Raw genomic sequence first — 14,239 nt, forward strand, 5'->3', positions numbered from 1 at the left:
AGATGACAGTCTTATAACATGTTATACAATAAATTTATGTTTTGTTCGAAAATGTGCATATTTGAGGTATAAATCATAGTTTTACATTGCAGCTACCATCAAAAATATCACCAAAGCAGCCATAATAATTACAGAGAGCAACGTGAAATACCTAAATACTCATCATAAAACATTTATGAAAAATACATGGTGTACAGCAAATGAAAGATAAACATCTTGTGAATCCAGACAATATTTCCGATTTTTTAAGTGTTTTACAGCGAAAACACAATATAGCATTATATTAGCTTACCACAATAGCCAAACACACAAATGCATTTATTAGCAGCAAAAGGTAGCGATCGCAAAAACCAGCAAAAGATATAAAATGAATCACTAACCTTGACCAACTTCATCAGATGACAGTCTTATAACATCAGGTTATACAATACACTTATGTTTTGTTCGAAAATGTGCATATTTAGAGCTGCAAACCATGGTTATACATTGTGAATATGTAGCATCGATTCACCAAATTGTCCGGAGCTATTTTGGACACTCACCTAATCTGACCAAAGAACTCATCATAAACTTTACAAAAAAATACATGTTGGACAGCAAATGAAAGATACACTAGTTCTTAATGCAACCGCCGTGTTAGATTTTTAAAAATAACTTTACCATAACAAACAGCTTACGTTATAGCGAGACAGCGCCCGCAAAAAGGGCGGATAATAGGACTAAACATTTTCCACAGAAATACGAAATAACATCATAAATTGTTCTTACTTTTGCTGAGCTTCCATCAGAATCTTATACAAGGAGTCCTTTGTCCAGAATAAATCGTTGTTTGGTTTTAGAATGTCCTTCTCTCCTGTCGAATTCGCTCCACAAGGCTAGCCATGTGGCAAGAACATGCCCATCTTCTCTTGACGCATAGAACGGAAAACTCCAAAAGTCCCATTAAACGTTGAATAAACTGATGAAACTCGGTTGAAAAAACCTACTTTATGATGTTTTTCTAATATGTATCAAATAAAAACAAAGCCGGAGATATTAGCCGTGTATACCGAACGCTTATCATAAGACAATAGGGAGGTGCTTCCCGCGCCTAGGTAGAGAAAGGAAATTCTGGACAATGTCATTCCAAGAGCTCTTGTTCGACCTCAGATCAAGCTAGACACCCCATTCCACCGTCCACTGCCTGCTGACATCTAGTGGAAGGCGTATGCAGTGCATGCATATCCATAAATATAAGGCAATTCAATAGGCAGGCCCTGGAACAGAGCATCGTTTTCAGATTATTCACTTCCTGTCTGGAAGTTTGCTGCAAAATGAGTTCTGTTTTACTCACAGATATAATTCAAACAGTTTTAGAAACTTGAGAGTGTTTTTTATCCAATAGTAATAATAATATGCATATTGTACGATCTAGAATAGAGTAAGAGGTAGTTTAATTTGGGCACGATTTTTTCCAAAGTGGAAACAGCGCCCCCATATTGACAAGAAGTTCTTAACCTACAAGAAAGCACAGTAAACTTACAATGTAAACAAGGTACCCTCTCTAGATGCCCTGTAGTGACTCTCTCTCGTGCTGTGTCTGGGACATGCAGAGCCCGGTCAGCCCAGCGACCAATATATACTTGTACCTTTTTACTTTGTATGACTAACATCCCGGTCAGCCATATGTCAGGTCTAACCTTAGCTTATGTCACCAGCTCTGATGAACACAGGCTCATTGTCCCGGTCTCACCGGCTGACCTTCAGCCCACAACACCCAGCCAGCCACCGTAATGAAATACACAGGGCCATATGAGTTTGGAGACACCGGTGGAAATAAATCACAGGTTGGCTTTACAGAGTGGAGATAACTGACTGACAGCGTCTGTCCTTATGTGAACTGAACTTCAGCGGCTAGGCTAGGCTAGGCTATACTGTCTGTCTGCTCTCTGGGGGGAGGGGGGAATCATGTCTACCAGCTCATATGCCATTCTTATTTTTTTCATCTCTGTGAAAATGTAAGTGGCTGGAAGAATCCTGATAAGGTTTAAAAAGAGAGGCGTGTCCAGGTGGGCAAACGTGAGGGGTTTAGCTCAGTGAGTTATTCATGGTAGATTTTATGTTAGAGTTCTCCAATTGTGTCCCTAGACGTGATTTGATTTCAGTAAGGATCTCTTTTTATGTTCCAAGAGTCCAAGACTCAAGTACGTATTCATCCCATGCAATATGTGCATATTTTAACTTTGTGAAATATATTGTAATCACTGATTGGGCACCATGTATGTATGAATGATTAATGTTGTGGATATGAGTAATTGAACATAGGGACAATTGGATCTGCTGTTGAAAAGGGCAAGAGAGGCTCTATGGTCAATACATCCAATTTGTCATGCTAAGCTATTTGAGGACAATGAAGGAAGGGCTATACCAGTCAGTGCATTTTGGGTATGCCAGTCATTATTGTTGGAATAGATGTGTAGAATGTTTTAACCAGTGTTGAACATAAAGGTTGAGGTTTACTGTAAACAAGAGAAGCATAGTGAAAAGGTCTGCATGCTAAATTCATCCATCATAAATCATTACAACATAAATGTCATATTACTCTGTAAGATGAGGAACATTCATAGGATGAGTATGTCAAGTGGATAGATAGATGATACTGTAACTCCAATCAGTAAAGCTGTACTGAACTGTACCCCCTAACTGACAAACCAGAAACCAACCAATATCAACACTGCCATCTGCTGGCTAACACCCCCTCCTGTTTTGTACATTATTGATGGAATACATTAAGAAACAGTAAACAATGTTAGTCCTGCCCATAAACCCTATGGCCCCTATCAAACAGTATAAAAGTATAAACAGACCGCTGACCATAATTTATGCATATGAATATCAAACATTAAGTGAAAGATTGTATGCCAATGATTAACCAAAAGACCTACTACTTGATAATTATTGATTAATAATCCTGTATTTTATTAATTTCATAAACTTTCATTTGGTGATCATTATGAGTAAAATGATCGAAGCGCACCAGTAACACCAGAGGTCACAGATTACTTTGCTTTCGCTGTAGACAGCGGGCTATTAACTTCAGCACCGTGGAGAGCAGCCGCCATGGAACGAGGGACAGCCACATAGCGATTGGATAATAATGTTAAGACGACGAAATCGCGAGTAGAGAGCAGTGTGCCTATTGGTCAGGACTGTTGGGACAGCAGATTCACGGACAATGATAGGACAGCTACGGCATTGGAGATGCATTACTTCCACGACCTCGTATAAAAAAGTGAAATAACACTGATTTATTCTACTTTATCTCTTCATTATCAAGCTTTGTCATTCCTCATATTCGATGAGGTGGAACTGATAGCATGCAGCCGAGGGACAGGACATTGTAAATAGCAACAGTGCGCTCAGGACAGGAGGAGGTAAGCAGATTATGTTTCCAATGGAAGTCCGTAATGCCTTTAGGGTCCGATGATCCCAAACAGGATAGCTCTAATTTCAAAGATAAAGGGTTGACTTGAAGCGAGTACCGGTAGTATATCGGTCTATTAAGCGAATTCAAATAAAAACACCACGAATGTTAGGCTATGAAGACTCTGGCTGATTTAGTAAGTATTTTACTCGCACACCGGAAGGATCCCAGTTCTTAAACCCTGAAGAGTCACCATTGAGCCGATGCCACCAACACGTCTCTGTGTGTGTGTCAGCAAATCTCTTCAATCGAATGTGACAAGTGACAACGTTGAGATTATAGATCTTGAAAACACTGGATAAAAGCATAGCTACAGTATGTCACAAGTGGTGTCACACATAAGCTGCACACTGGCATAATTGATCCATCTCTTTCTGTCAGTAGTCTTTGTTCAATTATTATGTTAGGCCTACTAATATAATGTGCAAGTACATTTCACCAGTGAGTGCAAAAGCTGATTGTTACTGAGTTTTAGAATGACTGCATTTACAAAGCTACACTTTCTTTATTTGTAGGTTCAAGAGATTGAGGACCAAAACAATCTGAACAATAAAATCAACAGTCATGGCTGGTAAGGATTTGCATTAAATTAAAATCGACACACAGTATGCATATGTTTTGGTACATTATCATGGTGTTCGATGAAAGTAATTTACTTTAATGTTTGGCTCTCATCAACCAACCAATCATACAAACAATATTATCTAGCCTAACATGACACACCTGCAAATGCTACCAATGTATTATTGACTCATGAAATGTTTACCATTTCTCCAGCAGAGAATAACTTCCCTCCAATACCGGGGTTCATCCCCCTGCAGCCATGTTTCTACCAGGACTTTGACGAGGAGATCCCTGAACAGCATCGCACCATGTGCAAGAGACTCTACCACCTGTGGATCTGTGAGTGTCCACTGCCCACTACACACAGCCCACTACCCACAGCCCACTAGCCACTGCCCACTACCCACAGCCCACTAGCCACTACCCACAGCCCACTACCCACAGCCCACTAGCCACTGCCCACTACCCACAGCCCACTACCCACAGCCCACTACCCACAGCCCACTAGCCACTGCCCACTACCCACAGCCCACTACCCACAGCCCACTAGCCACTGCCCACTACCCACAGCCCACTACCCACAGCCCACTACCCACAGCCCACTACCCACAGCCCACTAGCCACTTGCCACTGCCCACTACCCACAGCCCACTACCCACAGCCCACTAGCCACTGCCCACTACCCACAGCCCACTACCCACAGCCCACTAGCCACTGCCCACTACCCACAGCCCACTACCCACAGCCCACTACCCACAGCCCACTACCCACAGCCCACTAGCCACTGCCCACTACCCACAGCCCACTACCCACAGCCCACTAGCCACTGCCCACTACCCACAGCCCACTACCCACAGCCCACTAGCCACTGCCCACTACCCACAGCCCACTACCCACAGCCCACTAGCCACAGCCCACTACCCACAGCCCACTACCCACAGCCCACTACCCACAGCCCACTAGCCACTGCCCACTTGCCACTGCCCACTACCCACAGCCCACTACCCACAGCCCACTAGCCACTGCCCACTACCCACAGCCCACTAGCCACTGCCCACTACCCACAGCCCACTACCCACAGCCCACTACCCACAGCCCACTAGCCACTGCCCACTACCCACAGCCCACTACCCACAGCCCATACTAGAACAACTCTAGTCAGCCACTCTGTCATAGAGTCCACATATTTAGGGGTTATGATCTCTTATTGCACTGTTATACTTCTTTCACACTGCTGAGCTGAGCCAAGAGATCCTAGCCAAGCTGCACTGGCCTGATTACTCATCAACCATAGTTGCTGGAAAGGAACGTGTAAAAGGAAAATAAGTGTGCCAGGACAGTACGCTTCAGGAAGCCACAATAGTGTGAAACAAGTTTCATGTTTCTGTGTAGCACGCTCTCCAGTGTAGCCTACTGTTTAGATTAGATCATTGTGGTGAACACATGGGAGCTGACAGTTAACCTCTCCCATGCCACATGGGTTGTCTTCATCCACCACAGCTATAAAGAATGACGGAGGGTGTTCTGCTTTAACTAGATATGTATATGTCGGTGGTGGTCGGTGCCGTTTAAGATGAGGAAAGAGCATTTTTTTTTTAAGGAGCACGAGCATGGACTAAATCAATTATTTAGTGACGTGAATATATTTCGTATAATTTTATCTAAAAAGGATAACTTTTTCACTGTTTCACTATTTACATTTTGCTGAAATTCACTGAGTATCTGCCTTCACTAGTGTATCTGTCATCCAGGCCCGTGGGATGATGCATACGCTGCTCCTTCTTCACATTTAATGACTTATCTTTTATTCTTTCTGCAGATCCCCCCATTAAGTGATAAACATGTAAACAGGTATTCTGTACCTCTGTGTTTGCACTTATACACCAATAACAGTGTTGATGGAATAATCTGTTATATCCTTTCTGTCATTCCTTTTGTGTGTTGTGCTTGCTCTGCATGTTTGATGTTTCTATGAGTTTATGTGTCTATGATTTCAGTCAGTCTAAAATGTATTTTAACCCCTTAAACTCACCTCATTGAATAGTCACCCTTGTTACATTAGATGTGTTGGTCAAGAATAGACAGAATTGTACAGAAAACTCTAAAGTATTCTTTGCACAACTTAACCAATTAAAATACTTCTAGCCTTCACTTTGTTTCTTTGCCAGAGATGAGAAAAGACTAATCACTCAATGGGTCTATTATTATAGCTCTGGTTGGGTTTGTAGCTTGGATGAAGAGATATCTCTTCCCTTTGTGGACCAGTAATTGATGCTGATTGGCTGCCTGTGGCAGTTCTGTGGAGCAGGCTGGAACAGAACCTCTAGCTCACCCAGTGCTTTAAATTACAACCAATTCGTTCTTAAAGAAGAGTAGGTTTGCTAGATTACTGAGACTTAGAGCAAAACAGAGAAGATAAAGAAAATATGGACACCTGCAGAAAGGGCACTCAAGGAACCGGAGTGGACAGAAAGTGCACATTTATCTAAGAGCTGGTTCCCTGACTGGTGTTATATTATACTTTTGCATTGTTCTACTGGTGTGTTAACAGTGTGTTCTCCTGGTGGTGTGTTTTATAGTGCATGCAATCACCCTGGCTGTGAATCTGGCGGGCTGCTTTGTGTGGATGCTGGGTGGAGGGGGTGTGACAAATTTTGGCATGGCAATCATATGGTTGATTCTATTCACCCCCTGCTCCTATGCATGCTGGTTCAGGCCCATCTACAAGGCCTTCAAGTAAGTGGATTTCAGACACATCCATAAGGTATCCAGGTACCACTAGATCCTTTTAAGCTATAACTAGGGCCCATAGTTTTTCTTGATCAGGCTATGTGGTCAGGAAAACCCCCCAATCTTACTATGACACCATTATGCTTTATCATAGTGATATACCGTCAGTCAAGGGAAATCAGTTACCGCCAAGAGAAATCTTGAAAAGGGGTTTATTTATTAACAAGTACCACACTGTATAATGTGTTGTGTGTCCGTGTACTTCCAATTCCTTTTGTTGTTCTCCTAGGACTGACAGCTCGTTCAACTTCATGGCGTTCTTCTTTGTGTTCATGGCCCAGGTGGGCATCAGTATTATCCAGTGCATAGGGATCCCAGGCTGGGGAAACTGGTAAACTGGTTACACATTGAAATCACCTTCAATAATAAGCCTATTCTAAATGATTATACACATGTATAAATGCTTAAAAATGTTCCATAAAGTATTATAAATGAAAGTTATTGTGTTACCGACAAACTCTGTTTAGCCAAACCATTTATGTCTTTAAAACAACAGCAGTATAACCTCCTACATTACCACATCCTGTCATATCATTAACAATGCATTAGATGACAGTCAGGAAATAGCCTCACTCAGAACATTTATGACTTCATTCTGTCATTAGAGTTTAAGGCTGTTAAGGGCCAAATGTCACCTGGATTCACTTTGATTAGCAGATATACTTGTAATGGCAGCTTCCATAAAGTGTATAAATGTCAACATTCAGAAATGGATGGTTTTATGTGTGGGATATAATTTTTTTTTTAAGGCTGATCCATGATATTATCCTGCTACATAAAGTGATCATGATCGCTGTCATTTTAAGTTAAACTGTTCATTATAGCTGTAATGTGTCTGTGTGTAGCTGGTGAGATGAGTCAGGTGCAGGACAGCAGATATGAGTAATGAAAAAACTATCAATGATGTTGAAAATAAGACCATTATCATCCTCATCATCGTCATGGCAATGGTATCAATAGTAAAGTTGTCCACTTCACAAAATAGTAGAAGACATGACGCTATTGTCACGACTTCCGCCGAAGTCGGTCCCTCTCCTTGTTCGGGCGACGTTCGGCGGTCGACGTCACCGGCCTTCTAGCCATCGCCGATCCACTTTTCATTTTCGATTTGTTTTGTCTTTGTCTTACACACCTGGTTTCAATTCCCCAATTACTTGTTCATTATTTAACCCTCTGTTCCCCCATGTTTGTTTGTGAGTAATTGTTTATTGTATTGCGGTCCGTATTTGTGGCCTTGTATTTATACGACGTGTATTGTTATTATTGAGTAAAAGTGCATCAGTGTTCTCATGAATAATTTCTCCTGTAGACGTACACTGAGTGTACAAAACATTAAGAACACCTGCTCTTTCTGTGACATAGACTGATCAGGTGAATCCAGATGAAAGCTATGATCCCTTATTGATCCACTTCAATCAGTGTAGATGAAGTATTTTTTAAAGAAGTATTTTTAAGTCTTGAGACTGTTGAGACATGGATTGTGTGCCATTAAGAGGGTGAATGGGCAAGACAAAATATTTAAGTGCCTTTGAACGGGGTATGTTATTAGGTGCTAGGCGCACCGGTTTGTGTCAAGAATGGTCTACCACCAAAAGGGCATCCAGCCAACTTGACACAACTTTGGGAGGCATCAACATGGGCCAGCATCCCGGTGGAACGCTTTCGACACCTTGTAGAGTCCATGCCCCATCGAACTGAGACTGTTCTGAGGGCATAAGGGGAGGAGGGGCAACTCAATGTTAGGAAGGTCTTCCTAATTTTGGTATACTCAGTGTACAGGAGCAAAAGGTAACTGTCTTCTTCTTCTCTACATCTCTCAGCGGCTGGCTGGCCACCATCTCTTTCTTCAGCTACAACCTTTGGATCGCCTTGCTGATGCTCATCCCCACCCTCTTTTTCACTGCCACGGCAACACTGTCCTTCATCGCCCTCACCAAGGCAAGTTTGTATCATCTGTGTTCCGTCACAACCATGGGACACGTACAGCATGAGGATGTGCATGGTGATCTTTATGTCAGTCACTCATGCCCATTGTGCCGGCTGGTGCATAGGGCAGCAACAAAGGTCTCCATTCCTCTCTGTCATCTTTATGTGCAGCCTGAAGTTTTCCTGTGTTCCCTCTGCTCCCTTTCTCCAGGTCCATAACTTCTACCGTGGCAGCGGGGGCAGCATAGGCAAGGCCCAGGAGGAGTGGACCACAGGGGCCTGGAAGAACCCCCACATCCAGCAGGCAGCGCAGCAGGCAGCTATGGGAGCCGCCACGGGGGCCATGATGCCGGACCAGCAGTACTCCAGCAACACCCCACAGTACAATGACAACCAGATGTAGGGGATAAAGTGGAGGGAGGGAAGCATGTCAAAACATGAGCAGGAGTTTGGTATCTGTTTATCCCATCCCCAAAAAGTGTGTCTTCATCACAACAGCTCTTTCTATAGGGCAGGGGTCTTCAACCTTTTTTTGCTCTCTTTTTTTCCTCTCCCAGGCACACCGGCAACCCAGGGACCCCCATCATACGTTAATGATTTGTTTTATTCTCACTTGTTTTGTCTTAGCGTCAAGTGAATGATAATGTCAAGGAGAAGTAATCAACATTTCAAAAATGAATAGATTTGGTAGATCGTTTTTCATTATTGTAATTGGGAAAGGAAGTGTAAACTCTAACATAGACTATTAGCTTGAAAGGTAACTCCAAACACACTAAGAGCTGCTGTTTAGCTGGTTACCCAAAGGTTAGCCATATGTTTTTAAAAATGTATGTCTAAGTCAAGAAAGCTTGCCAGCAGCCAGCGACACTTGACGCACTGGTAGCCTGTCAGATACTCCGGTGAGTGTAATTGGCTCCAATAAGTGTAATTTGCTTGATATTAGCAGTTAAGAAATAATGTTGACATCATTAGAAGGAAGATATTCTCCTCTTTTCTACTGTAATCATTTATTCTGTTGTTGCTAGCGATATACCCCTGCTATAGGGCACTACACTACACTACCACACTATACCAGCTGACTCTGAACACCCATACCGTAAAGACATTTCATGTTCTCAGCATCTACACTGAATTACAGTATCTGGTTTCTACTGTGCGATGTCATATTTCTGCTTCCGCTGCTTTGTTTTGACGTGTCACATCAAAGACGTGTCCCTATCTTATGTCACTGTGTTAGCAGGGCCCTGTGGCCACGTGCACACAGCACCAACTCTTCTTGTCAGAGCTCATTCTGATCACCCACTATCCTCTCCTCGATGGTCTTCGGTTTTGGTTTTTGGTAGCCTCCTCCTGCTCATGACTTGTAAAGTCATGCTCATGATATAGTATCCCAATTATATATTTGTTTGTTTTTTACAGTAAGTTACTGGACTCTAGGTTTTGTCGTGAATAAATGTAGTCCCTGGCTGTAGGAAGAGAACCATATAAGACTGTGTTTGAGTGCAATACTATTAACTTAAAAAAAAAATCTACTGATATTTCAAAGCGGATAAAAACGGTTTATTACAGAATGTAGCACTGTGATAACTTTAATATTTTACCAGGAGTGTTTATGTACAGTAGGAGATAGCGTATTTGGTAATAAATATGTATTTTAAGAATGTATTACTTTGTATACTAGTGAATGCCAGCTGATTGAACAAAAATGACTCTCCTCTGATTTTCAGGTAAAGCAAAGCTATAAACACTGGACACAAACTGTGAACCTTTTCCTTTTACGTCCATGTGTATGTTTTTGATAGCTTATATAATATGTATTTAAAATGAACCCATAATCCCGTTGCCTCAGGGGTATTAGTTAAATTTGATTCATTCTGTAACTTGAACAAGGTATTACTGTGAGCTAAAGAAGGCCAGTATGTACTGTAGTTACATTACATGGAGATGTGTAGAAAGGTACGCTCTTTTCTCTTATTTATCAATATTATTTTAACCCTTGAAACTTTATATTAGAGCAGCACTCAACTACTGAATGTGTGAAAGTCCTCAAAATGGCAGTATCCCACATTTTCCTACTGACATCTGAATTTCAATAACTCCTGTTTTAATCATATTCGTAGTATGCACTACCTTTGATTTAATACTGAGGAGGTAGCGAGATTTGGAAGTCCACTTCCTTTGAGTTTGACCTGGACGTTGGTGTTGATGTCCCCGGGGCCCACTGTCTACGCTGATAACTTTCATTAGGCTAGCTCAGAGGCTGTTTTAAAGAGCTTCAATGGAGAGATAACTGTGTGCTACCAGCTCCTAGGCCTCAGCTGAAAGATTACAGGCCGGTCGCATTTTCATTATCCACAGTCATGGAAATGGGACTTTCTTCTGAAAGTCTGAGAAGTAATGAATGAAGTAATGAATGAAGTAATGAATGAAGTAATGAATGAAGTAATGAATGAAGTAATGAATGCGTACCAAAACACAGAACTCTTTTTAGGGGACTATTGTACAAAATGTCTTTAGAACAAGGCTCTCCAAGCCTGTTCCTGGAGAGCGCTACCGTCCTGTAGGTTTTCGCTCCAATCCTAATCTAGCACACTTGATTCTAATAATTAGCTGGTTGATCATTTGAATCAAGTAAATTGCAACTGGGGTTGGAGGGAAAACCTACAGAAGGGTATCTCCAGGAACAGGGTTTGAGAGCCCTGCTTTAGATAGACATGTAACATCTAATGTAAATTAATCAATGTGAGCTATAAATTAATTGCTAGGATTTCTCGTTGTGTAATTGTTTTGTATTGAATGTCTACATGTCTTAGAGGGTGCTCTTTTTTAAACGTGTGTAGTTAACGTCTTGTCTAGGGTTGACAATGTTAGACAGCAACGTTGCATTGTATGTCTTGTTGTATGATTGTTTGACCACAGAGGGGCGCCGATGGTTCCTTTTATTTGTATGAGAGAAAATCCCTGATATACAAGCTGCCTGCACTCAGTCGTCTGTCTATTCATACAGTAGACTTTAGGTCTATAGCTCAGTCAGTATTCAGTCAACAGCTCAATGGTTCTTCCTGTTCCCAGGTATTAGCTACATGAGACCAGGAAGGAAGGGAGAGATAGAGCCTTATATCTAAGTGGGCTCCAGTCAGCCTCAGCCTGGCTCATACTGCCCTCCTGCCACCTCTCTCTCACAGGGACAGATGGCTGAGCAGGCAGTCCCCGTGAACACATTACAGTGTGCTCTATGCTGTAGGGGAAAGAGAGACATTTATGGCGTGGTATGGGTGCCACTTTCTCTGGGGTAGTAGGGGTTTGAAAATGACCTAAATGGGCTCGTATTGAGGGAAGGAGAGAGAGAGAGCAGTAGAAAAACAGTGTTTCCCAGGTGTTCATTGGTTCATGTTCTAGCTAGATGACTAACCTGGCCTAATCTATATATACCAAGGCCCCTTAACCCCTCAAGTAGCTGTATTTAACATTATTACAGTATGCACATTTCTTTAGAGAAATCCCTCAAACCTATACTTTCTTTGTCTCCTACATCTAAAATGAATCAGCTATGTACTCAGTGTAGGAACTGTGGTGTAAGCTATGCAGATAACCCTTGATGATTGCAGGGATGTGTTTGTAAGTACAGTTGTTTGGGCTTAGATTAGCCTGCGACTGATGTAAATGTGTGTAGAGCACTGTTAGCTTAAACTGTGATATAATCAGTATTCAATAAGCTCCATCTATGCAGTAATCAAGCAGAAGCATTGACCAAAGTTTTCCCCTGGTACACATTCATGTGCAACCACCAGAGCTCATACAGTACCAGCAGATGCTGTCATTAAGTGTGTGGGAGATTATTGAACCAGTGGGATATCCTCCTTATGTTTATGCTGATCATGTGAGATTGCGTGGTCATCTTGGAGAGACAACGAGACAGTATTCTGAAGCACAGTTAGAAGGGGACTTTTATTCTAAAGTGTAATTGTTACGTACATTTAAAAATGTTGTCTTGTCATTTTATGTTTTGATTTCCCTTACGGACATTAAACAAACTCTATTCCATTTCATGCCATGAATATATACATATTGTCTGGTCTTTGTGTGTTTTGACTGCGTATTGTTGGGAAGTGGAGTCATGGTGTGAGTGTTAGTTGGACTGTCTATTAGTCGCTGTCACTGTAATAGCTCTCCAGTCCCTTGCTGATTTTGGAACCAGGCAGTTAAATATGCGTTATGAAGGTGTTGTATAATTTCAGCCGGTAGTTTTGAAAGTAGCGCTCACGAGCCAAAACTGGTCCCTGAAAATTGTGTGCTATTGTGTACAACATCATCCATTTCATATGATATGTGACACCCCCTCCTGCAATCCGTATGATATGTTACAAATTCTGGGGGAATCTGCAGTTGCTATCAATTTGTTGACTTGAATTAATGATTTATTGATATGTACCCATTGAATCTTGAAGAATATAACTTATAAATGCCTCATGAGCTTAGTTCAACTGTCGGTACGACCCAAAATATGAGCTTGTTTTACTCCAATGTTTGTTAAGAAAGTAAATGTAAAAAAACACGATATAGACGAAAGACATGGTGAAAATTATCATTTTTATATAATGGATGGTCAGTGTTAGCTCTGGTTAAATTTCTCCAGCCCCATCCCTCAGCTTTTTACTGAAACAGGGAGCGGGGACATCACTTTGCTATTGATTAAACTGGTGATTGCCGCTTTAAGATCCCGTTCAAATCTCTTACTTGCTGTCTGGAAGTTATTCATGTCACTTGTTCACCCACTGTCTCTGTGCAGATCGTTAATCTGCGGTCACGAAAGCATCTCACAATGTATGGCACCTATTTGTTGCAATTGCCCTGTCTTCGTTTTAATCAAAGAGTTGCTTTTCGTAATTCAAATGTGATGTTGAAATACTTTCCAAAACATTATACACAACAAATGAAACCAAGAAACATTTATTCTCTATCTAGTGAGAAAACCTAGTGTAAGTCTGTGCATCCAGGTGGCAGTGACCAGAGACTGCCTATAGGTGGCAGTGTTGATCCAGTATGTGTGAGTGGTGGGCTGTTAACTGTTCAACCAGTTGTCCACTGGGGGCAGTATATGATCTGTGTTTTTCTCGCTCTGCCAGTGTGTGATTTCCCCAGATACACAGCCCTGAACACAAACAGAAAGAAATCCCAGATAGTCAAGGTGATAAAAGCGATATGGCCAACATTTACTTGTCTGGCTAATAACTTTACTCTTGGTAAACTCAAATTTACTGAGCACAATTTCACCCTGGACATCCTCTGAGAAGGTGTCTCATCATAGATTAGATTCAAAAGCCCTTTAAATGGATTTATCTCTGGATGTCCCCTTGCTTTCCCGCTCTCCCTGTGTTGAGAGTGATAGAATCACTCAGAGGAGCTGGAGGAGAAATGACACAGTGATATAGGCACCCAGAGAACCCACTAGCAGTCACGGACCAGCCCTGTTATTGGTATAAACATGAAAAGCCA

At 41.8% G+C, this 14,239-nt stretch overlaps 1 protein-coding gene across 1 annotated transcript; it reads left to right on the plus strand.

Moving 5' to 3' along the window:
• Window positions 1–4,221: 4,221 nt before the first annotated feature.
• LOC120024842 (secretory carrier-associated membrane protein 5-like) lies at window positions 4,222–9,146 on the plus strand. Its single transcript, XM_038969164.1, has 5 exons — window positions 4,222–4,366; window positions 6,607–6,763; window positions 7,047–7,148; window positions 8,638–8,755; window positions 8,955–9,146. Exons 1-5 carry the CDS (start codon window positions 4,222–4,224, stop codon window positions 9,144–9,146), a joined length of 714 nt encoding a protein of 237 aa, XP_038825092.1.
• Window positions 9,147–14,239: the final 5,093 nt, after the last annotated feature.

This window comes from Salvelinus namaycush, chromosome 30, assembly GCF_016432855.1.
Source record: "Salvelinus namaycush isolate Seneca chromosome 30, SaNama_1.0, whole genome shotgun sequence".
Lineage (NCBI taxonomy): Eukaryota > Metazoa > Chordata > Actinopteri > Salmoniformes > Salmonidae > Salvelinus > Salvelinus namaycush.